General features: G+C 35.7%; 1 protein-coding gene across 12 annotated transcripts in view; it reads left to right on the top strand.

The window, feature by feature from the left end:
• LOC108715533 (nuclear factor 1 A-type) overlaps nt 1-26398 on the top strand; it is a 222718-nt gene that overhangs the window by 133603 nt on the left and 62717 nt on the right. For 8 of the 12 annotated variants that reach the window (XM_018260775.2, XM_018260773.2, XM_018260771.2 and 5 more), the window contains exons 4-6: nt 9918-9992; nt 20274-20391; nt 20675-20802. In XM_018260775.2, coding sequence (XP_018116264.1) covers nt 9918-9992; nt 20274-20391; nt 20675-20802 — 321 coding nt within the window. Of the gene's footprint in view, nt 1-9917; nt 9993-20273; nt 20392-20674; nt 20803-22526; nt 22557-26398 lie in introns of all 12 variants that reach the window. The other 4 variants (XM_041561389.1, XM_041561388.1, XM_041561386.1 and 1 more) reach the window with 1 other exon arrangement.

The following is a 26398-nucleotide window of genomic DNA, read 5'->3' as shown; positions in this document are numbered from 1 at the left end:
CTCCACATGTGTTAAGGAAGGGAGAGGCAGAGATTTGATTTCTCTTTTTAATAAACTTAATTGACAGTTTGACTATAAAAAAAATGCATGCATCTAAGTGAATTCCAAATCTATTAGTCTTGTGCTACATTGCATGTTATACGTTAGCTTGCCTAAAGAGATATTCCAACTGGACCAGAGTAAAGATTGGTGAAGCCCACCAGTTGTTGTTGTTGTTGCCTCTCAAGTTGTAAAAAAAACAATGGAAGAAATTATAAGGAAAGTATATATATATTTCCAACAGATACAAACTATTTGCTGATATACACCACATAGTACAGGTACAGTATCTATTGTCTGACATGCTTGGGGCCTGAGGTTTTCCAAATAAGAATTTGGATTACCATACCTAAAAGTACATTTAAACGTTAAATAGACCCAATGGGATTGTTTCCACCAGTATTCAGGGCCAGAACTAGGGGTAGGCAGAGTAGGCACGTGCCTAGGGTGCAAAACTTAGGGGGCGCCAGGCTTGTACGCGATGGCGATAGAGGGGGCAATGCGGCCAGCCGGGTTGCCTTGGGCACCCGGCCGGCCTGGCCCGGCCCTGCCAGTATGGATTTGGGCAGCTTACTTGAAGTTCAGGGTACTATATTATTATTTCAGAATAAAAGATAATATTTTTTGAAAATGAGAATTATTTTCTTGAATGGACTCAAATGGAAGATGGCTTTCCCTTATTCTGAGCTTTCTGGATTAGTCAGAGGTGTCAGGATAAGGGTCTCATACGTAAGAAAATAGCTTTTACTAACCCTTCTATAGCGTTGTCTTCTGGCATATTGGACATCCCCTGGCATTTTATTAGCCATTTCATTTTGTGTTTTTCTTCTTTCTGAACAAATATACACTCTGTTTTCTAAACCAACAACAAAACTGCGGTTATAGTAAAACAAGAGTTGCAAAATAGTGCTTAGCATAACCAAATTCCAATGCTTCACATAGTTTTGTGGTATTTTTCTTGCACTTGCTATGAACATACCTAGGGATTTGTTTGTTTCTAGTTGGACTTTGCAATGGCCAGCTGTTTTCAGCGGGTCTGTTAGGTAAAACAGAATCTTGCTTGTTTGCGCAAGGCATAAGGAAACCTACAAAAAAAGAAAAAAAATCTTTGCTTTTGATTAGAAATATGTTCTAATAAAGCATCGCCCCTGCCTAACCCTCTCGTGTTTACCACTTTGGAGTGCTGAAATGGATTAACATACGATCCACATCCTCATTTGGTTGTTATCTTGCAACCTGAGCCATGCCTAGTAGTGTGAGGTCATTCCCAGTCAGTCAATGTAAAGACCATATCACATTTCCTCATTGTTGGAGAAACATAAATATATACTGTATATTTAGGTTAGTTGGGGTTGTGCCAATCTTCCGATGCTTGGCTTAGAATGATTTAAATAGCTGAGCATTAGACTTTCTATTTACTATTTTACTGCTGCTGGATACTATCTAGTCTGACGTGTGTAGCCGCCAGTTGTAATAGAGCTTATTTGTCTTGCATTTTGTCTACAATGTATACTGGGGGGGGGGTTATTTATTAAATTCCGAATCCCAAAAACCCCAAAAAATTGTTTTTTTACTATAACATTTTTTAGTAGGCAAAAAAATTAGAAAATCAGCATCTCAGAACTGCCGAGGTTGTATATAAGTCAATGGGAGAAGTCCCGAAGATATCTTGATCTGTGCTGAGTTTCGTGCAATCCGAAGATTTTGTGGTTTTCGGGAAAAAATCTGAAAAAAACGGGCAAAAAGAGTTTTCAGGTGGAAAATCCAAAAAAATTGTACGATACGTTTTTTTCAGGATTTTTGTAATCCGTTTTTTTTCCCAAACAGAAAATTGTTGGAAAAATGTATTGATAAATAAGGGGAAAAAACCTGTGCGGATTTGGCCAGAGTAGTTTTCAGAAAATGAATATAAATTCGGACTTAATAAATGAGCCTCCCCATGTTCCTTTTAGCCAAACTGACTTTTAATGCAATTAATTCAAGTAATTTGGCCTTTTATGAAATTTGGCTATGCTATGTTTTAATTTCAAAATAATTAAAGTAAAAACCTTTTAAAGAATATGTAGTACCCATTAGCAATAACTTTCTAGTGGGGCAATATATGGAAAGTTGTTAAAGTAACTAAAGTTCTGAGTTTTTAAAGTTATTATTTTTAGTAATGGAAAAGCATGAACTCTTTTTTTTGGGGGGGGGGTAGGGTGGGGTGGGGGTTCTAGAATATTTTAACATTTTCAGTTCTCTCCTTTGCCAGTGAAGTTGTTATCCAGTTACTAAGGTCATTGACTTTGGCAAGTATGCTTTATTTCAAATCAAACCAGTTCAGTTGCCTCAGTGGTACCATGATAATTCTTGTAAAATATGTTATACCTGAAGTATGTGATGACTTTATATTGTGATTTGGTTTTTATTGCTCTGTTATAGATTTAACCAAAAATCCTGCCATTCACACTGACTGGTGTATTGACTCTTGGCCTTTTCATTATTATGTGTATTTGCTGCCTGCACTAACCTGTATCTAGCCGATCTGGTACCTTGCTGTTTGACTAAGTTCTGCATCCTCCAGTACCCCACTTCCTGCTTAATTCACACTCTGGTCCAGATAGCCTAGCAGCTCTGAATCTACAGCAACTATAACAGAGGTGGGATAACTTAGCTATGCAAGTCTATGGATGTTAGCCCCTGAAAATACATTTGGTTGTATATGCAAACTGCTATCACATGTAAAACATGACATGAATATGAGGCCCTAAATGTGTCTTACCATTTGATAAACTATGGGTAAAGGGGACGTAACATAGAAACCAGAAATGACTTCACAACAGTATGCATTTTACTCATGTGACATGGTTTTATTGCCAAACAAGATTTTTTCACAACTGTTTTGAAGAATCTTATCATCAAGCATCTGTATGTATTATACATCTTTGTCAGAACAGCCAACATGGTAGCTTGCAGTAACATATAAAATATAGAGATACATTTGGTTCACTGTGCAAAATAATTGTCAACAATGTTTTAGTGAATATTTTTAGATGTGTTAAGTGAATGTGACTAATGTGACATGCTAATAAACTGGGAATTTCTTCACTTTGTTTGTATTACCAGCACATGCTGTGGGCAGATTTCATTCATAAATTGATGATCACATGAGTAGCTACTTTAGCCTATTTCCTGCATGAACTATGCCTGAGCATATTAATCTGGAGTATGTTAAAGGATGTTTGCAATTGAAATAACAACAGTGTCTTCACCTGCAATTGAATTAGTATGTCGCTAGTAAATAAAATGCAGCAAGACATTAAAAAAAAGTTTTATCACAGCTAATTGAATCCAGATGTTTGTATTGCTTGATTAGGCTCATTTTCTTTGTGTTTAATTGGATTTTAATGCAGTCATAGAATTTAATATGCAGCAATTCTAATATATTGCAAATGTGTCTTGTAGTAGTAAACCACAGCTGCAACAATGTTTAAGCCTTATATGAATTCAGATTAAAGGGATAGTGTTAGTCTGTGATGACTTGAAATCAGTAGTTTGGACCCCCTCATCTTTATATGTCATATATTTCTGTTATATTTTATAGTACTGTTGTGAATTCTGAAAAGCATGTTACTTTGTCCTAGTACTAGTTATTAGCAGCAGGAAATTATCAGGACAGGGCCTTATTTATGGGAAAATGGTCAGATAAGGTTATGTATATGAGTGGCCAAGATCTTATAAAATCTGATCATTCAGCCCAAGCGCTGTGATAAATGACATATGGGATAGTGAACCCTAGTTTTATCATATTAGGATAACAGAAAATTCTTTCAAATATTTAATTTCTCATTCATAGAGAATTATATATATATAGTTTAAAAATCTAGTTGAGATTCATCTCCATCTGTTGGCTGAAGGTGAGATTGCAACACGTGTTTTTGATTATTTAACTACCCTCTGTAGTCCTTGTTTGTACACACCCCTGGCTTGTGATGCATTCACAAGCAGTGTGTTAGGGCTCTTACAGACGAGTGTTTGAAGCTGCGCTCCCCTGCGTTCCATTTTTATGCGTTCAGCCGCAGGGGAGCGCAGGAGTAGACTCATTCATGTTGCGTCTCAACACAGCCCCATTGCAAAAAACTGAATGTGCCTACTCCTGCGCTCCCCTGTGGCTGAACGCATAAAAACGGAACGCAGGGGAGCGCAGCTTCAAACGCTCGTCTGTAAGAGCCCTTACAGTGAACTTACAGAGAAACCAAGCCTGGTGCTTTTCTACATTCATGTATTTTGCAGGCTCCTTACCAGTAGTAAGAAAACAACCTTGGAGTTTCAGCTCCAATATGAGGTCATACAAGTATTAGTGTTTTGGGTACCATAGCTTTGAGATGGTATTGGAATCGAAACAACTGAATCCATTTTTCCAAGCATGTGGTGCAAATGTGCTGCAAATAGTCAATGAAACATGCAAAGTAACTCGCTTATTATACTGGTGCATAATAATCACTGCAAATAATATTTAAAAAAGTGGAAATCAAAATTAATATAAAGGCATTGCATCATAACATACCACAAAGCAGTGTCCTCCTGTCCTCCTCCTGCCTGCACAGGTCATGTGAACTGCTCTCTACTGACTCGTTTTGCGCCAGAGGAGGTGTCCCCCATCATGTTCTCTTTTTAATATTCTTATATTTTTCTCAGGTTATCACTTTTATTTCAAGCACCTTGGAATATGTTTTCACCACATATAAATTTGAACAACAATCTTAACTTTTACATTTGAGAATTACTTTTTGAACGCTAGCCATAAAAAATACTCTCTCTCTTCCTCTACCATTAAATTTGGTGCCATTTGATGATTTATACAGTTCTCTGGTGTTTCCAAGCAAACATATCACCTCTAGGCACTGTTCTTAAGAATCCATGCAGTCTGGCGCATGAAAACTGGGCTTTTGTAAGAAAAAATAGGGAGGTGAGATTGAAATTTATCTAGGCATTTCTAACGTATTGACAGCCATAATTATTTCTTTATTGTAATAAAAAAAATGCTTCTATAATATAGAAAGTGAAATGTTTGCACCCCTTTATACCAAGCCATAAAATGTGCATGCTGTATAGCCAATAAACAGTTATCCGGAATAAATGGTTCTACTGAAAGCAGTGCAGTCTGTAGTTTATATACATGTGACATAGAACTGGGGGACAAGCCAGCTAATCTACATCACACAGATCCACATTACAAACTGGTTGGGTCACTCACTCATTATGTGCATGCATATGCCCCAATTGGCTGCAATGTCCATTCAGGAACCACATGCCTTGCATTTTATGGGAGCATCTCCCTTTTATTCAGAGTGTACAGGTGATACTCTGTGGCCTAAATGAAAGGGAGATGCAAGGCTTGTCTGAAACCCCACACCCTAACCAGTAAAAAACACTTTTCAAGTTCACCAACAATTTATAAATGTTCTGCGTATTATTTTAAAAAACATGCATATAGTTGTGTTGCTACTTTAATTGTGTTTTTTACATACATTTAAATCTACCAGCAATTATGACTGTATACACTGGATGTTTTTAAGTTACAGCAAAATGGTATTCTATCACCCCAAGTTACATCATAGACTCGTTGATCTGCCTTTAACCATGCTCACTTTTGCATAAGCCACATTCCTTTCTATTTCTAAGGGGGTGATACGATTTTGTCACACTTTTCCTGCCATTAGTTATTGTCTGTGTTATGAACTCCTTTTTAACTATGCCCGCCTGTCACTGCTAGTGTCTGTAGTAGGAAGAATGTTCCCCATGCAATTTTATGGGAAAATGTCATAGACAAAAACCAGTAAAACACTAGTGTGCCACAGCCCTATTACTTATGGAATATTTAGAATATCCCTGCTTTTAGTTTTATCACAGTGATTATTTTCAGAATACCTGGACAAGTATCAATATGAACATTCATTGGGGCATATCCCCTAAAGGGTGAAGTGACTAACGCTAGCGAAAATTAGCCAGCGTGACATCATTTCGTAACACCGATTCCCTAACGGGCACAGGTGTCACTTCGCTAGGCAAGTTTTCGCACTGACGAACGGATGTAACTACGCAAATTCAGTAAAATGCGGATTTTACTGAACGTTAACTCTTGCGCCAGACTTGCCTTCACCACCTCAGACCAGGCAAAGTGCAATGGAGTAGATAGTCCCAAAAAACGCTGGCATCTTTTCCTTTTTTAGGGTGAAAGCCTGCAAAAGACCGTAACATTTTTTTTGGGTACCCGGGTTCCCCTCCAAATTTCCTAACATATGGCACATAAACTATACACTGTGCTCATTTGAAGGGCATTATAACAATTTTATTTTATTAAATTCCTGGGCTTGTGTAATGTATTTGCTGTAACATATACGTCCATTCAACTTTCTCTTCCCGCCATATGCAAATTATCCAACGGTAGCGCAACTTCACTTTGCTTGGCGAATTAACGCTAGCGCAACTTCACCAGCATTCGGTGCCCTGGATGCAACTTTCGCATTTTAGGGAATTAGCGTTGTCCTGGCGAATTTACACCTGGCGAAGTGTTGCGAAGTGAGATATGAAAGATAGCTTTTCCATAATTCAGAACTTACTGGATAACAGGTTTTCGAATAACGGATCACATACCTGTATTATGTATTTGTAAGAAGTGATATTACCCAACATTTAATACCACTTTCCACACCAAGTTTTCATGCACCTGAATTTGTCCCATTGACAAGTCTGTGGGGTAAAATGATGGTTGTATTTTGTCCATTAGTCTGATTAAAAACAAAAAAAAAAAAAAACAAATGAAGACCTTTATAATAATGCTGATTAGTTCTTTAATTATTTCTGTGATGGTGATACATGTAGTTAACTGATGGACAACAATAGAGCTTTATAAATATGGTATGTATTTTACACCAAATATTTATGTAACACATGGTTATTTATGTGCCCATTGTCTTCTTCAAGTAGAAAAAATTATCTGGCACAAAACAATTTTAAACTAAGTATCATGATAATACATTTGCATGGTTGTACTACATTTGCTCAAAGTATTTGCGCTTCCATTGTACTTTTATCTATATTATAGTTAGCCACAACATCTCTTTGTGTATACATATGTTAACCTTAATATACATATGTGGCTCATTTCCTGAAATTATTAGGTCAGTACAAGTGGCCTTATCATGGAATTGTAAGAAGTAATCTTTGTACTGACTCAATAATCTGCATGTACCTAGAATCTGTAGTGACTTAATTTCTTTGATTTTAGCAGAGGCTTCAATTTGCTCAATGGGGCAGTTTAAATTAAGCTATTGTGCATATATTAGAGATCAATATATTTTCTTTGCCCCAGTTTTTCCTTTGTAAACATTGTTGTGCCACTCTCCTTTCTTTGTTGGGGTGCAGGTGGATATGGTTGTATAGCCTTTTCAGTTAGAGCAGCTTTTTTGATGTGTTTTCTTGTTTTTTTGTGTGTTTATATGACTGACATCTATTTACGTACATCATATCAAAATAATAAATTACTCTTCATGCCTCATACATCATTCTTGGAAACGTCATTCAGTCTGACTTTCATCAACAACAAATTCACACTGGCTGCAGTCACCACCTCCTACTTCTTCTGTGTGACATTGCAGAAATCCAAGTTTTACACACACACAGAGAGAGAGAGAGAGAGAGAGGTGTTCTGAGTAGTGTATTATCCGTCCAAGAACTTGGGTGGAGGCATGCATTTATATTGTTATATCTGCTTTCTCCTACAGCAGCGACACAGGCTTCCTGAAGAGTTAGGGCAGGGCCTACTGTAGCAAATGATGACTACATATATTTTTTTTTGGGGTTATTAAAACTATTTTTATATTGCTACTATTAGTAGACCACACCACAGAGAGGAAATTAACCAGTAACAATTTCTGGGCTGACTAAATTGTAGTTGTTTCACCTATTTAATTCAGAACCAGGAAATATTTTCTGCCACCACTGTGATCTGGACTGGCATTGTGGCCTTTGTAGGAGGCCTCAGATCTGTGTTTTCTATTCATACATGTTCACTTCCAGCTGTTGTCATTGAAATCCCACATAATCTCTTGGGGTCAGAGGGCAGTCATCCATGACTGCTGCTGTAGAAAGGTTATGCTGATTTCTGTTGTCAAATATTGCCTCTTTTCTCTTTTTCAATCACTTCCATTCTGTTTTTTCTACAAGAAAGATCCAGCCGAGAATTGTATTACATGCATTTAAAGTCTTAGAAGTGTTCTTACATTGTAGTAACATGACATGCCCTGGATGGGATAATTGATTCCCTTATATACCACAAAGAATGTTCTGTGCAAGGTTTGCAAAACAACCATTCTGCTACATACTTTAGCTATTTGCATATATTCAGTATCCATATCATATTTAAATGTTCTTTATATTGATGTGGTAAATATTAAATTGTAATTAATCTCTTAATCTCTAAAAAGAAGCATTCATGACATTAATTTGGGTAAAATAATGCATATACTATTTTTGTGTTGTAGTGTATGATCTCAAGCATTTTATTATAAGTTTTTTTGGGAACATCCTTTTAAATCACTTGAGTACCACTTAGGGCAATATTATTGTCTATTTTTAACAACATTGGCTCAATATTTCTTGTATGGATTGTAGATGGTTTCTTATGCCTGGATTGGTTGCCAAAAGACCACCTCTGTGAATGTAATAGCAATATTGGCACACCACTGTGATGTTAAAGTCTCATCACCAGAAAAATAGTGAGCTTCTAATGGCCCTAATGTAGCAGATGTTCACATCTCAAAATGTTATGCTTTCTTAGTCAGTCATCAGTTTGAACAGTATAAGCAATGTTTGGAGTGATGGTGTTGTGTGTACAACAATGTGTACCTCTTCACATGAGGTACAAACCATGCATACACACACCATGCACACACACACACACAAATTATGATCTGTCTATAGAAATGTAACCAGTAAATTAGAGGATAATGGTTATGGTGAGCTCATTCAAGGATAATTTACAACGTCTCTAAAGGTGCAAGAAATGATGAGATCCATCTGCCTGTAGGATTTTAATTAGAAGGATCGCTGTGTTTTCCCTTAGTGTTTATCTCTTTATGGTAATAAGTTTGAAATTTACCAGTGTATAATAAGAATAGAAAAGTAATTGGGGGATTAACAGATTTATAAATCCAAAAGAAACATGTATTTCAAAGCTTCATTGTTCTACATTTTATGAGTACAGTGCTATAAACTAGGGAATACCTTCAGAAATAATTGTTATCACAAAGGATATTTCATGTAATAAAGAGAAGGCTCAGTATGTCTTGTAACAGCAAAGCATTCAAGGTGCTTGCGTGTCTGTATGTGCCTGCAAGCTCAAATGTGTGTTTAACAGCTGTTATTGTACGATTTCCCCTGGGTAACCTTAGCTTTGGATAGTTCTTTACAATTTGATTTGTTGGAACACTTTTCTAGATAATCCTGATCAGATGTTACTTAAGAAACGGCTTTTAAACTATCAACAAACTGAGTACTCCTTGAAGGAAAACTAGATTCTGTGCGTTTGTTTCATGTGTTAACGTCATTAGAGGTTATTCAAGGTAACTGTTTATTAAAGCAAGGTTTTCTGTTCCAGATTTCCTGGTAAATTGCTTATGCATTAAAGAATCTTCCAGGTGCAGATACGTTATGCTTTCTGTGTATTCTTGCTCCAAACCACATAATAACTTAGAAAGAGGAGAGCTTTTGCCTATTCGATTTATAGTTCATATCCATTTATAAAAATCAATAATCTGTTAACTATCGTTTTAAAAATGTAGCAATAACCATTACATAGTTAAGTATTAATTGCTATGTTTACATTCTCGTTTCAGGTCATTTGGGCTTCCAGGACAGTTTTGTTACATCAGGTGTTTTCAGTGTTACTGAACTTGTAAGAGTATCACAAAGTAAGTTAAATAATATAAATGCTGTTTTCACATGCTGATTATTGCAACTCATCAAACATGTTATTGATAACATTTGCACTTTTGCACATTTCATGTTTTTTTGTAAAGCTTTATAGCATGCATACCTTGATTTTAATTCCTTCTTTGAAACATGAACTTTAATTGCTATAGTTATTTATGAAGTGGTTTATTGTCAATCAATTATCAATGTATCAACTGAATTAAGAATGAACAGCCCCTCCATAAGAGAGATTCCTTTGTATTTATAGCTTAGGGTATTAAGGCATGCCTTTGGAAAACATATTTGCACTATTTATCAAAAATTTTACTTTTGGTAATACCATAAAAATAATAGTCTTTGCTGGTATTTTTCATGTGTCTCATATCTGTTCCACTGCATTGTGTCCCTTAAATGTTATGTATAAAATAGTTTTATTTATAATGTATTGATGTCCAATTCAACAATGACTTTCACAAAAGGATTAATTGTAAAAAATGACATCACCTCACATCTGGTAGGTTGTTTATATTTCATGATGTTTTTGGGGAAGCTGTTCAAAGGAAATGAATAAAGGAATAAAGGAAGTGACCTCATTATGGTCCTATGTTTTCATTTAAGGAGTCTAAAGCACAGACTCTAGCAGTAGCAGCCACCGTAACTAGGACACGATTAGTTGGTATCACGTTGAACTGGCAAGAAACAACATCAAAAAATGTAGCCAAATGATATGTATATATGTGTTGTTGCTGATGGATGCTGCCTGGGGCTAGTATAGAATCTGTTGTGTTGGAAACACGTTATGTAGAAAGCTCTGAATTATGGAAAAACCATCTACCCTAGACTCCATTTTAATCAAATAGTTACATTTATTTAAAAATGATTTCCTTTTCTTCTGTAGTACTAAAACAGTAACTTGTATTTGATCCCATATAAGATATATTTAATCCTTATTTCGGCAGAAAAATCTGGGTTTATTTAATGTTTAAAATACCTTTTTGTGGATTCTGGATAACAGGTCCCACGCCTGTAGTTAAAGACTGTCTTAGACCCTCAGTCTCAGCAACTTTAACTTTCAATACATTTTCTATGCACTTTTATTCATTTTCTTCACCTTTAAGATAACTTTTAGTACTATGATGTAGAGTGTAATATTCTGAGAATATTTGCAATTGGTCTTTTTTTTTTTTTTTAAATTATTACAGTTTTTGTTCAGCAGCTCTCCTGTTTTGGAATCTCAGCTGCCATTTGACCCTAGAAACCAGGCAGTAGCTTTAACGAGGATCTTAAATATGGATAGTAGGGGGCTGATTAGATAGCTGAGCGATAAAAAAAAAAAGAACAAACAGTAAAATTGTTGCTCCACAGAGAAATAATAATTGAAAAGGAAGGTAAATAATTCAGAAACAATAAAGGATAATACATGAAGAACAATCAACATGTTTCTAAGAACAGGCCATGTAATAATGTAATAAAAAGATGAACTACCCCTCAGGTACATTTAGTTAATTCAAAGGTATGGTTTTAGCTGTCTAAATAAAGCTAAAACCATAAAGCAAAATATCAGAATCCACTAGAAAATGAATGTGAATTGTAAACGTGTTCAGAGAAGTACTTAGATTAAGTTTTATAAAATTTTATTTTATTAGTTATAAATCCCTTTTACGTTATACTTTGAAATGTGAGAATTTAAAAAAGGATAAACAAAGTAACTATAAATTCCTGGAGGCTGATTTTCATCACTTCCCCCAAATACTATACAAAAGTGCATAATCCCACTATGCCATTGAGAATCTTTTGCATTAGACAGCATATATATATATGTACTAGGTGCTGAATACACATGCAAGTTGCCAGCAGTGTGGGTATTCATTTTATTTACATCAACTATTAAATCACTGAACAGTGCATTGAGCATAGAAGTTTTCCTTTTAGCATTGCCTTTCAGTTTTTACTTTTAGAAAATTATATTAATCCCCTAGTAGTCAAGCAAATGCGGTACTATTTCTGAAATCTTGAATGTATATACTATGCAGCTACTTGTGAAAATGTCACTTTGCTTCATTGCTATATAATTTATGGCTATTTAATTTATGGTTTGAAAAATATAATCGTCTCATTGACCTTATATGATGTATAAATATTAGCTCTCCAGAACTAATCTCCACTGTCGAGATGCATCCATAAAATTGCACTTGAAATGATGGGAATTGCTAAAAAAAAACAGTAAAATATGCATGTTAAAGGAGTTGTTCAACTTCCAAAAACTTTTTTTCAGTTGAGTTATTTTCAGATTGTTCACCAGAAATAAAGATCCTTTTCAATTGCTCTCCATATTTTATTTTTGGCAGTTTCTCCAAAATTGAAGTTTAATGTTCCCGTCTCTGGTGTTTCAGTCTGTCAACTCAGTACGGTAATCCAGATGCAGATTCTGAACTTTTACAATTTGCTACATTAGTTGATATACGATGGTGAAAAATTCAATATTAGAAAAGTGGTCACAAACAGAATCTGGTGATCTAAAAACGTCTCTGTGAGATGACTCCCAGCACCCATAGCCACCTTTAACTGGCAGTGGTAAATCTCAACATCTAGCTGACTGTTGGTCAAATTACAATGGTAAGGCGTTAATATGAAATACCTGAAATCAAACGTCATTTATTTTTACAGTTCGGCTTATTTATTAACATTTGTGTATTATTAACAACGGTGATGTTGCCCATAGCAACCTGGATGCAGGTGGTATAGTCCTTCCCTCTGTTAGAGTGCTCTCTGTGACTTTATATTTTCTGTTAGTGGTACAGGAAACAGAAACACCATCTGACCCACGACAAAACCACTCCCTGTTTGTACTGTTGGTTTGATCCAGCCCACACTCAAAAAAAATACTTTTGACTAATGGAAACATTTAGCTGCATTCGTATGACAGGAAGAAAACTTTTTAGTTTCATTAGCAGTGGCAGAGGAGTATTGTGAAGGGCTGAGCTTGCCATTATTATTATTATTATTATTATTATTATCTACTTTGACATTATTTTGAACTATATTGCAATGTATGTACATGTACATTGTGTAGTTCTCTGTAGACACATATAACTCTTGAGATTAACAAAATCAAATCTTTTAATTGCTGTTTTGACATATTGAGTGATGTTTGGGTAATGCTTTCATCCATGGGACAACACAAAGTAAGATTTTAAGTTGACTGCAGCAAAATACTACTGAAGTCAGTCTCAGAAACATATGTAGTATGGCCCTAAATACCTCATAAACTCACTCCCTTCTCTAAAATTGTTGGCTTTATAATTAATCCCTGATATCATAAATATACAACTCAAATGTCAAATGGCTGGAAATTCTGTTGATATTCCATAGTTTCTTTCTGTGATGACATCACTACGAGGGGTTTATAAAGATATCATTTACGGGATATTCATGTGTATTATAAGGATATCATATATACTGCACAGTATTTTTTGTGTATATACTCATGCTCATACCTCACAACATTTGAGAAATGGAAAGAGGGACAAAAATACCTTCCACACCCCCTAATTACTATGTCCAGTTTACAACATTTGGCAGGTTATGAAAATTTGAACACATTTCTGGGAGTTTTAGGGCCATGTTTTATGGATTATAACAGTTTTGGTAATGAAGGTGAAATTACACTTTAAACTGCTATCTCCGTTCTCCCAAGAGACCTGCTTATCTTAAATAATTACAATTGTATCTTTGCTTAGCTTTAATTGTTACAAATGTATCTGAGTGCAGGTGCTGAGTGTTCTGAGCCCTCTGCCAAAAAGAAGAAGCACACTGGCACACAAGACGCTGGGTAGATGTAGATGCTGGGTAAGCCCTTGCAAGTTTCTGCCAAAAAGCCTATTGTTTAGTTGAGTTTCAGTAATATTGTATCTTTTTCTGGCATCAGTGCAGGAGATCAAAGACAAATTTGGGACTTTTTAATACAAATCTGGGACTGTGGGCTGAGCTGTCAAAATCTGGACTGTCCCACACTAGACAGGATAGTTGGGATGTATGAAAGCTGCTTATTGTGTTAATAGTGTTTTGCATCTTGGTTTATGTGATATGACAAGGGGACTGCTCAATTTGACCCTTCGCCTTGAGCTATCCCACTGAACCCCATTATTAAATAGCGTATTGAACCAGGAGACAGAGACAGGTGTAAAATGGCCACAGCATTTATTCACATTTTATCAAATAAATAGGACCTTGCCAGCTTAACCCGAGGCCAGAATTGAACAAGAGATTGCTACTATGCTCTGCCGCCAACATGAGAGGAATTCAGCAGTCCTGCTGCCGGACCTGCATCTACAGTGTGTCGATGATAGGAAATCCAAGCAGGCCGCCCCCTAGCACAAGCAGTAGTAGCGTCTGTATCAATCAATCAATCCACCGTGCAGTCACAGGAGAGAAACTCTTTTCTCCCTCTTCTAAACTTGCTTGTGCAGTATTCTGGTAAGGTATTACCACTGCTGTGACAAATAAAACTTAAAATATAATATCATGGGCAGTGTTTTGATCCAGAGGAAGGCAAAAAACTCATCCTGGAGCCAGTGCCAATTATGCTTCAAGAGGGAAAAAATTCCTTCCTGACCCCAATGGCAATCGAAAACATTCCCTGGATAAAGCATTTGACATCATTAATTTAACATGAATTAATACAATCCAAACTCTCACAATTAAACTTAATAGAGATACAGAAGCCACAAAATAACAGCACATTCAGGAAAAACATACATATTCAGTTATTAATAGATAATATGCAAAGATAAAAAAAAACTCCTGACATTTCACAAAATATGCAAAATGGGGGAGGGTGGGTAGGATGTTTCTTACTGCTCAGACGATAAGGAAGTGAACTGCTTCTTCCCCTGACATCACATCCCTCTCTTACTCTGCCCCTGGGCCTGGCCATCTCCTGCTTTAATTAATTCCTTCTCACCTAAACACAGCTACATGTGAATCTGCCCATCTCTAACCTAGACCAGAATAATTTGGCTGCTGGTCATTCAGATCCCTTGTCATGCAACACCTGCGCTTGTAGCTCCTGGGCTTTTCTCGACACCTGCATTGCCCCTTGCATCAACAACTGGTATCCTTCATATATCATTTAGCATTGGAAAGTAGATGTACACAACTAAACATGCCTGGCCGCTGGCTAACTGGCACTGATACACTGCCTCTGGGCTCTTTGTCAAGCAAAGACATCTAGCAAGGGAAGTGGGAGATTCTGGGGTTTTATTTAGCATTATAGGACTGGATGGTAGCTCTATGACATGGTTATCCCCCAGACATGTTTCAGCTTGTGGGTTTTACTTGTCCAGTAAATATACATTAGTTTACAGATCTCATGCTTGGAAACCAGTCAGTGAAGACTGACAGAAAACTAATTTGTTTGCATATTGCCTTGAGGTAGTAATATCTTCAGGTTACACAAATTCAGTGCAAATGAATAATGTCCCTACACACGCTATCCTAAAATGTGCTACTAAAAAGAACTCAGTTTCTGTTTCCTCTGTACGGAAATTTTTTTCTTAATAAAAAATAGGCTCCAGGCAGAGAATGCACAGTTGCAGTGACCTTGCCTTTTGTATGCCATTACACAATTCAATGGCAGCCCACTCAAACCTTGCTTGAGATCAATATCCTATTAAAGCAGCACAAAAAGTCTCCATAAACTTAGTGGTTAGCCATGTTTATAAATGGAACTCAGCATAATTAGATGGTCAATAGAAGCTTGCAGTAGTAATTCCAAAAGAACATCACACATTTCATATCTCTCCTTGTCTTCTGGGAAAGAAACACAAGTCTGAGACAGCAACAGCAAATCCTTATCACAAAATAAAACCCCTATTTTATCTCTTACTTTTTGAACTCCACAAGTTCATTATTTATATTTATATCTACTTATTAGCAACATAAAATTTTATCAGTTCCACATAATTTTTCTTCCTAACACTTAATATATTTGAGCACATGCAGATTATTATTGCAGTATTTCTGCAGAGTCACTGATAAATTTTTATTGTTTTATAGTGCCACTCTATTTTACCTTTTATTAAATGTTAGTAAATCAAACTTTGCTACATAACAAGGAAAGAAAAGGCCATCTGGCCCTCTTTATTTATTGGGTTTACTGAATTCTAATACAATAAATGATCAAAATAATATATAAAAATCAGATGGCAGCTCATTCCTGTCGTTGTTGTGCCTTCTGCTTTCATTGCCGTTAAATGTATAGTTAGTTACTTGTGTTCAAAATTAAGGTTATGTTCAAAGGACAAGGATGTTCCAAAGAGAAACCCATATTTTTGGTTGAAATGATTTTTTACACATTTTGTAAAAAAAACTTAAGTACATCATAGGATGGGCATCCTGTTGTACTTTCTTTTCCTTATTGCTCTAACTTCTTTGTATATTGCTATACTTCAAACCTGTACACCAATTTTTTATATCTCCATCTCTTTAATAAGGCTGTTTAATTTTGACCTAGAAGGCATGCAATATGAGAGCAGAGAAAAGCTTCTATGGCTGTGGCTCTAGAAAGATCCTGAAAACCTAGCAATTGGTTATGTTGCAGAGGTCCCCAAATATGTTTACCTGTGAGCTACATTCAAATGTAAACCTAGGGGATGTAAATGAAGCCTGTGGCTATTGGCTATTTGTTGGCCACATCTGGACTTTCAACCTGCAGCAGGCTCTCTTTTTCAGTAAACATGTTTACTTTATGTTTACAAAACATGCCTACAAATCAGGAATTAGAAAAAGAGCAATTACTTTGATGAAACTGGGAGCATCCTCACAGAGGAACCACTTGTTGGGAAATTCCTAGTGTAGAGAATATACCTCCATATACCCCTGAACCTCAGTTAATAAATCTGTATTTCCAGCCTTTTAAATATATTGTCTGCCCTGTGTCTTGTTGTAATTACATAGTGTGTGTGTGTATATAAGGCATATCAGATATGGCTTTGCACCATGTGAAAAAGCATAAAGACAAACAAGGATTTTTAGAGGTTTCCGTATTTTATAGCGCAATTTTCAGCGTTCAGATTTTTTGATAACTTTCATGGCATTTGTGGTTTTAGAGGAATATGGGGGAATATAAAATGTTTAATGTATGGTTAGCTCAAATAGCGTTCGCAAAAACACCTTTGCAACATTCGTGACCTTTTTGACTGGTTACAGACCTTAACAACTTCCTCGCAAAGGTCGCAAACAAATGGGTTTTGTAAATATGCGCAATGTATGTAATAAAATTCGCAATCACATCATTCATTCATCAATCATTTTTTGTGACAAAATATTTAACTTAACTCCAGAGCAGGTATTAATGCTAAACTTTGCTTAGTGATAATGCACAATGTAATATTTGCCAGCGAATGGTTTTACATTGTGAGCAGCACTAAACATTCTCAAAAACAACACTTGCAATTTTTAATTGCATTCCCCCCACAGAGTTTCATCATGGCTTCAAAAACCTCTAAAACCACTAAAATTTGACCTTACATAAATAAGCCTCTAAAGGGCCCATTTACTAACAACAAATTGAATTGCAATTTTTTCGATGAATCTCAAAAGATGTTGAGGCCTATAGATGTCAGTGGGAATTGTACTGATCTTATTGGACAGCTTTTAATCAATTCAGACATTTTGAGGTTTTTGTAATTTTTTTTGCTAGGAATTGTTTGAAAAGCTCTCATTTTAGAGGCTTTTGATGTATTCGTAATTTGTAGTACATCGCTCAGCTTTTTTTTTTTGTACTTTATATATTTATATATTTTAATAAATATAATGACAATTGGGGTTTTAGAGTTTGAATTTAGTTGTGGTTTCAAAAACCTCTAAAACAACTAAAATCCAACATTTAATAAATAAGCCTCCACAAGTATAGTTTAGACAGCAATGTAAAACTCTCCATTATTTGTGTTTTAATCTACAAATGTTTGTGTGCATAGAAACTAGTAAGATAGTAATTAATATAGTAAAAGAGGCATATTCCTTCTTTGTATACATGCATGTAAAAATATTAGTGGGAGTTTAACTGATTCAATACAGAGAAGTCAGAAAAGTCTCCCTAAGTAAACAAGGTGGGCATTATAATAGAAGCAGAAGTACACTATATAATGTGTAATGTTTTACTGAGAAATGTAAACCTATTGAAAACACTGGCCTAATGTAATCTTTCAGCAGTGCTATCAAAAGCCCATGGTGTTTTGATAACCCAAAGAGCAAAACTGACTCCAGCATTATTCAGCAGCACAACACCTTATTATGGTGACCAGCTAATTATAGAAAGACACATACAAATACTTATGTGCCCTGTTTGATCTATGAACTTATGAGAACACTGTATCATATGAACATTTTACATGGTATCATAACTACAGCCTTCATACCAGAGAGGTGCTGTGAAAACTGTTTACCCATAGAAACATGGAAGCTCTGATATAATAATTGCCTTTTAGAGTGTAGGACCATGTCCCTGATGGGTTATCCTTCAAACTACAATTACCACTGGAGCTGATGGCAGATACTTTCATAATAGCAGCTTTGCCTGTTTGTAATTCTAATATTTATTTTACTTGTGCCTGCTAAAAGCATATCTGTAATGCTGTAGCCTCATACTTTTCATATCTTCCCTGCATAGATTGATTTTAACAAGTGCTACTAAACATTTTAGTGAAGCCCCCTTAGCTTACCTGTGATTGACCTGCCATGAAGATTAATGGCCATAATTGCATCTCTCACACATAGGCAGAAATTAAAAACCATGCCTGCTTAAAGGGTCAGTACCACCAAATACATGTTTCTTTTGAGATGAATAAATACTGGTGCAGCTTTATTAACCAATGGTAATTTATAGTGAGCAATAATGATAATGACTGCTCAGTCTGCTCAGTAAAAAAAAAAAAAAGTATAGATGGGTTCAGATTTAACTCTCTCTTTTTTTGTGATCTGTTAACTGAATGTTAAACTGAGAAATCCAGTGGGAATCCCAACTGTCATAGACATTTTGATTGAATTCACACATTTATCAAGGTTTTTATTTAGTTTACACATTTATTAAATTATTTACGGTTATTATAATTGTCATTTAATAATTTGTTCAACCACTATTAAATTTAAATATTGACTACCAACAGGGTCGGACTGGAGCCCCTGGGGCTACTAATTTGGCCATCCTCCTTGTCTGCCTGGCTGTACCGGCAAACCCCCCCCCCCTTGTGCATACAGCTTACCACTTTTCCCATTAACTGCAGCTGCAATTGAGGGAGAGAACAAGCCAGTATTGAAGAGCCAGGGCCACTCCTGCCATGAGGCAGTGAGTGCCAGTTACAAGGGAAGGCAAAAAGCCACCTCCTGTAACTTTAAAGAGATACTGACACCTGAAAGTATGCCTTTTTTTACATCTAGCTTCATCTACTTTAATATTGGTCTTCCATGCTACTTCTAATTTTGCCAAGTATTACCCCGTGTTAGTCTATGAGGGGGCTGCCATATTTGTGCAGCAGGAGTCTGTTAGCATTGGAAACTTTAACTGAAAGGCTGAGATGGGACAGTCAGGTTGGCAAAAAACAATCAACATGACATATAGGTAACTTTTAACATGTAAATTCATATTTTAAAAAGTAGTTTTTTAGTGTCATTATCACTTTAAGAGCTGAATTTCCATTTTTTAAACCAGAAATTTGGCTCCGCTAGTGCAGAGAGCGCTATATGGGAAGCAAAATAATAATAATAATAATAATAATATAATGAAAATTCCAGATAATACTACACATATAATGATGATGATATTCTAAAATGCTTTCAGTGTGAAAACATATACCAGAACAGGTTGGTATAACACAAATTGTAATATCCTCAGTATACTAATCTTATAAAACATCATGTTTCCCAATATAAATCACCTATTATTATGCTTCTCTTTAACTGTGTGTATGTGTTTTCATGAGAATTCCTAAAAACTATTTTTAACCTGTTTATGAACAACATGTTTTACGACTGAATTTACTACTTAAACCTATCACTACATATCTATCTATCTATATATATATATATATATATATATATATATATATATATATATATATATATATATATATATATATAAATGTATAACAATGAAAAACATTTCTATAAATGTCTCTGTTAAAATAAAATGAACTTTTTTCCAAGCATTATATGTTTTTGTGGATTATAAATAAATTATTAGTATATCAGAAGAACTCACAAGATCACTTCTTTTTGTCTAGCACCTATTGCAGCAGGAACAGGTCCCAATTTCTCAATTTCTGAATTGGATAGTTCGTCATACTACAGCATGAGCCCAGGAGCAATGAGGAGGTCACTTCCTAGCACGTCCTCTACTAGGTAATCAAATATAATAATTGCATAATAAATGTTGCTATATTTAGTTAGGTTCCCTGTAATATGTAGAATTAATATGTCTTGTATTTATTAGCTGAGACTAAGAATTCCTTGGTTTAAAAATAAAATGATTGCATCTAGTACAGAGTACAATAGAGGGAATTGGATTTGTGTCAGTGATGCAAATACATTGAAACTTGCCCACTTAAGTTACAATGTACAATATATTAATGATTGTAATGATCATTTCAGCTAGTCTTTGCATTTTTCTTCTTTTTTCTAAAAGTTCCACAAAGCGCCTCAAATCGGTAGAGGACGAGATGGACAGTCCTGGTGAGGAGCCATTTTATTCAAGCCAAGGACGTTCCCCGGGAAGTGGAAGTCAGTCAAGTGGATGGCATGATGTGGAGCCAGGTAGTTCATTTTTAGATACATTATTTTTTGATGCAGATTTTTGAAGTTTTATATTTGAGTTAAAATATGTTCATTTTCAGTGTTCTGACTGGACACTTGATATGTTTTGGATTTATTCTATTCTGTGGGTTAAATGATTGGCTAGCTAACTGTTTTATTTTTTTAAAGCATTTCCCATCCCTTTGGGCTTTATGGATTTTTGTTTGTACCAGACAAATGTGCCTTGCAAATGCATGTATATTATGATTTTTTTTTTCTTGTTCAGTATAAATTACATGGGATGTGTAATAGTAAATTTATTTCTTATTCCTGGAGTTCTCTACAGAGGCACAGCATTCTAGAAACCACCATACACAGAATTTAATAACAATATTTTAGGTCACCACCAAGATGTTGGCCAGGTTTCCTAGGGCGACTGGCCTGGTTGGCCCGGCTCTGACCTTATCATAGATGACCCTACGCATGAAAATACACTTTTAAGTCTTTTGAAGTTTTCCATTATTTTTAAAAGATCGATATACCTTATAGGAAACCACCAATATTTTAGGAAAGGCACGGTGTCTTTTAAAAATGCCATTTTATTGTATGCATTTGTAAATAATACATCGGGGGTTTCCTATTACTTAAGGTTTTAGTATATAGCATTATTTGCTATTCCATAATTTCCATTTCTCTGACTTTTTTTCTAGCTTTCTTATTTGTAGTCTTTTTTTATAGAGGATGTGGGTAATGACTTTGGTCTTTTGAGTCTATTTTGCCACTTTGGAAATCAAAATGTATGAGGTTGGCATGCAGTGCTTCCCACTGACTGTGTTGGGAAATGCTAAAAGCAGTCCATGGTCATTTTCAGATGACAGTTGTGGGTTGGAGCTTATCATTGTGCTTCCCATTTCTGTCAGTGAATATTGAGCTGCAGTGACACATGACTTGTTAAGTATCTGCAATCAAACCCCTTTATGTGCTATAGCTAGATAAGGAAGGGACAGGTGTAGCGTGGGACAAGTACACAAAATTACTATATGCACGTAGGAAAAAGTCACAGTAGGGGAGCAGTTTATAAACTGTAGTTCCTACTGCTTGCCTATTTATAAAACTATAAAAAGTTGAAGTAATGTAAAAGTAATGTCAAAATGTTGTTGAAGCAGTTCATCATTTTCATTTAAATAGCTTTAAATAGATTATTAACAAGTATCAATGACAGAAATAACCCCCTCATAAGAAATGGCCTTTCCAGATCTTACCCTGTCATTTCACAGACATTTTTAGTAGTTAAAATGTGTGTTTTAACAATATCGCAAAGTTGGAAAACAATTCCATTATTGATACAATTCCATTATGGTCTTATTCTTTATTGGGGTAAAATATTCCTGTCAAAGCTGAACATTTATAAATAAGCAAAGAAGGAAAAATTGTTCTAAACTGAATTCTTTATAAGAAGGCCCTTAATAGTTCCGATCTATTTTTCACATTATATATTAGTGTCTCTTTTGAGTCACTTGTATATATCACCCACTGAATGGCAATAACATCTGTGCAAAATAAATGATTCATTACAGTTAACCGGTCTTTACAAAGCAAGCACCTAGGCCTGTATACATTAAATAACAACACAATGCATGAATACCAACTCTGTTGCATTCCACTTTAAATACCATATTTGGTATAAGCCTCATCATTATTTTGTTTCGGCGCCCCCCTAATGCTGATCTTTTTGAACTTGGAAGAGGCACATAAGAGGATAAGAAAAATGTCAGGTAAGTAACTCAAATGGCTTTTAATCAAAACCTTTTTTCAAAAAAGCAAAAAAAAATCTCTTCATGTTTAGCTTTTGTCATGTATCATTTTGGCTGAGTTTTTTAAGTCAGTATTCAATCATTATTTCCATATAGATTTGTTTTTGGTTGCTCCTGTGTTTTCTTCTAAGTTGATGTACAACATTAAGCTGTTTTGACACATTTCTTTCAGTGCCTTGCGAATACTGCTTTACGATAAAACATATCAAAAATGCTCTTGAGGGAACCTAGTAAATAGCATTTGTTTGCAAGCTGTTTTAATCCCTAGAAATCTGTGGTTTTAAATAAGTGGAAAAGTAGATTTCTACGTCTTTAAAAGTCATAGAGGCAGATTTATTAAAGGGCGAAGTGACTAACGCCAGTGTTACCGCCGCAGGGTCTTCGCCAATTTACTAATGAGCGCAGGCATCACTTCGCTAGCGAAAGAGATAGATGCTATCGGTCATCCGCACTTGCCAGGCAACTTTTTGCTCTGGTGAATGGACGTTACTCTGAAATTCACTAAAATGCGGATTTAACTGATCGTTACTTCTTCTGCCAGACTTGCCATCGCAGCTGAGTGGAGTGCATAGATCCTCAGTCTTCTGTTACTTGCATCATATTCAGTGAGTGGAAAAAGCATTTACGTTTAAAAAAACGCTGGCGTCTTTTCCTTTTTTCAGAGTGATAGGCTGCAAAAGTCCAAAACAAATATTTTTGTGTAACCGTGTTCCCCCATACATTTTCAAACATATAGAACATTTACTATACAGTGGGCTCATGTGTAGGGCATTATAACAACTCTATTGTCTTTATTAAGGTTCCCTGGACTTGTGTAATTCACAGTGGAAATGGAATTTTTGCTGCAATAGATAACATAAAGATGTCTATTCAACTTTCAATTTCCCGCCGTATGCAAATTAACCTGAGCGCAAGAGAATATGCGTTAGGCAAAAATGAATGCTAGCTCTTCTTCGCTTTGATTTGCTCACATTGGCGAAGTAACGCTAGCGATAATTCGCCAGCGTCCGTTGGCCAGGACGAAACTTCGCATTTTAGTAAATTGGCATTGTTCCAGTGAATTTTCGCCTGATCAAGTGTTGCCCTGGGTGCGAAGCGGATGTTGGGGATTTTTGCCATATAGTAAATCTGCACCATAATGTTTTTTTGTATTTACAACTTTGGCCTCTGGTGGGTTTGCTTACTGGATTTCCGTGTAAGGGCCATCAACAAAGAAATACAATATCCAGGCAAAAATATATTCATATGTATCATTACGTGTGTTTCTTAATACTGACAACACTTCATGTATTATATTACATTTGAGTGCCTTAAGTGCTCTACATCCAATTATAAAGACACATGAAGTTAATTGTGTTTCTCTAGCTATGATTTCCAATTACTATATTACTTAACATCACACTGGCCTACTGTTATGGCTTTCTGCTAACAGACTTATCTGTTAGAATATTATTTTTTTAACTAAGAAAAAAAGCTCTTATCTTGGATGATATAAACTGGTGTTTTTTTTGTCATGAGAAAGTTATTTTCAGTGAGCATCCAGACAACTAATTTCAGTGATGGGAAGAACTAGGTTGTATTTTAGCTGCATTGGATAGCTACAGATTGGACATCCCTAATAATGTTAAATTGTTTATTCATATAGCAGTTACAAGTTCTGCAGACATCTGTAGAGGAATTCATCACTAGGCTTATTTTAGAAGCCAACAACTTGAAGCACAGTGATAAACACAAATTTGGAAGAAACATGCAAACTCCAGATTACAAAGTGCCACATTACGTGTGTGTGTGTGTATATCTCTATTAGAGATGCACCACATCTACTATGTGGGATTCAGCCGAATCCCCGAATCCTTTGTGCCCTTTCATAAAAGCTTGGGCGCTATCCTAAGTTTTAATGTTATACATTTTTTGAGCATTTGTAGACCCATTGAAAATGACCAGGAGGTGAATTTGATTATTTTAAGTTTTTCTTCACAGTTTTATTCAGTATAAGATTTTATTTTTTTAATAAATAACTCACAATAACATACAAGTCAGATAACATTTCAAATTAAAAAGTACTCTAAAATTCACAAGTTGCTAAATAGGCTTCTATCTCTGGACTTTGTCCAGCAGGAGGTGTAGACCTGGCAAAGAAGTGGTCATGCACCCCTTCCCTCTGGTTTGTAGTAAATGAACACTAGTGATGGGCGAATTTGCACCGTTTCGCTAAACCATGAGATATGTTTTACACTAATTTAATTTTACCGTATTACAATTTCTTTATGTTGCTTTCATATATGAACTATTGTTATGGCATTATGAGTATTTAATAGTGGCAGACTGGGGCGTAACTACAGGGGGCCCAGGAGGTATAGGGACCCCATGAGGCCCTAATTCATTAAAAATTCAATAAATATTGATAAAACAAGTCAACCTCTAGACATTTTGGGGGTTTGAAAAATAATTTGCTGTGGGACCCAGTTATATCTTGTTACAGCATATAAAATGTCTGGACTAACTAAGTAACCTACAACATTTCACTGCTCATTCTCAAACTTTTCAAGGCTATACAGCAAGTCCAATTACTTTTGACTACTACTAAATACTGTGTATTATGATCTGGATGAATGAAAAGCTTCATATGCATTATCTTCTGAAATATGCCACCAAAGTTTATATTTACTCTTATATAAAGTTGTTACTGTTAAGACCTTCCATTGGAAAAGCTGTCCATTACTACATTTTCTTTTATGTTTCTGTCTGCAAATGCCTTTTTTTCTGGTCATGTATTTGATGGACTTATAGCAAGCAAATAAATGTGTATAAATGTTAGAGAAATATGTCTCACAAAAATGATCTCTGCTTTAAATGCAAGGTTCTTGCATGTCACATTTAAAGTCAGGGCATAGATGTAATGTTGAGTAAGTAGATTTTGTGTTCAACATTAATCTTTGTCATCCATCCATAACTCTTCATGAAACCGAGAGTATGTGTGTCAGTGAAGGGATAAGCTGAAGAATGGGCATACAAGGCTAAAAGTATTTACAGAAGGAAAATGTCAGGGAGGGGCCATGCCCTGAAATGTTCAAGCAAAGCCAGCTGTGTAATTGAATATTAACATGACCTCACCAAAACACATGCTGCACCTGGATAAATAAACAGAAAGCGAAGCTGCTCTGGATTTCTGAAAAGGTTGGTGTAAATTAGGAGGCTGTATAGAATGAAGGAAGAAAAGGTTTGAATATACCTGTTGAGGTTTACCTTCTGAACAGCCCTTTCTCATGTACCACCTAGTCTCCATACACAAGGCCACAGCAACAGCTTGCAGCCCTACAGGAAAGCAAACAAAGCACTTATTTTCAAGCAGATTGTACAAAAGAAAACCAGATGGAAACTGTTCATGAAAAAGCCATTTGTTTCAAAGTCCTGGGAACAAATGACTCTACCTGGTGGCACACAATATCCTTGGTTATCAACATAAAAGTTGAGGTTACAACTCTAGTCCCACGTGAACATGAAACCATGCCTTCTTTTATCAGTACATTTTGCAGTTGCTTATAGTGTGTGGAGGTGCTTCTAAAATACAAAGAAACATTTATGTTATGCAACATCCACTGGGATGTATTTAAACTATATATTGTAATATTAATGTTATCTCTATATATGCCAGCTATACATGTGGTGACAGTGGTGAGCATGATACAGCGCTGCGAAATATGCTGGCGCTATATAAATAAATGTTAATAATTAGAGATGTCGCGAACTGTTCGCCGGCGAACTTGTTCGCGCGAACATCGGGTGTTCGCGCTCGCCGGAAG

Source organism: Xenopus laevis, chromosome 4S (assembly GCF_017654675.1).
Source record: "Xenopus laevis strain J_2021 chromosome 4S, Xenopus_laevis_v10.1, whole genome shotgun sequence".
Taxonomy (NCBI): domain Eukaryota; kingdom Metazoa; phylum Chordata; class Amphibia; order Anura; family Pipidae; genus Xenopus; species Xenopus laevis.
Note: the sequence above shows the minus strand (reverse complement) of the source record. Positions and strands in the feature narration are given on the sequence as shown.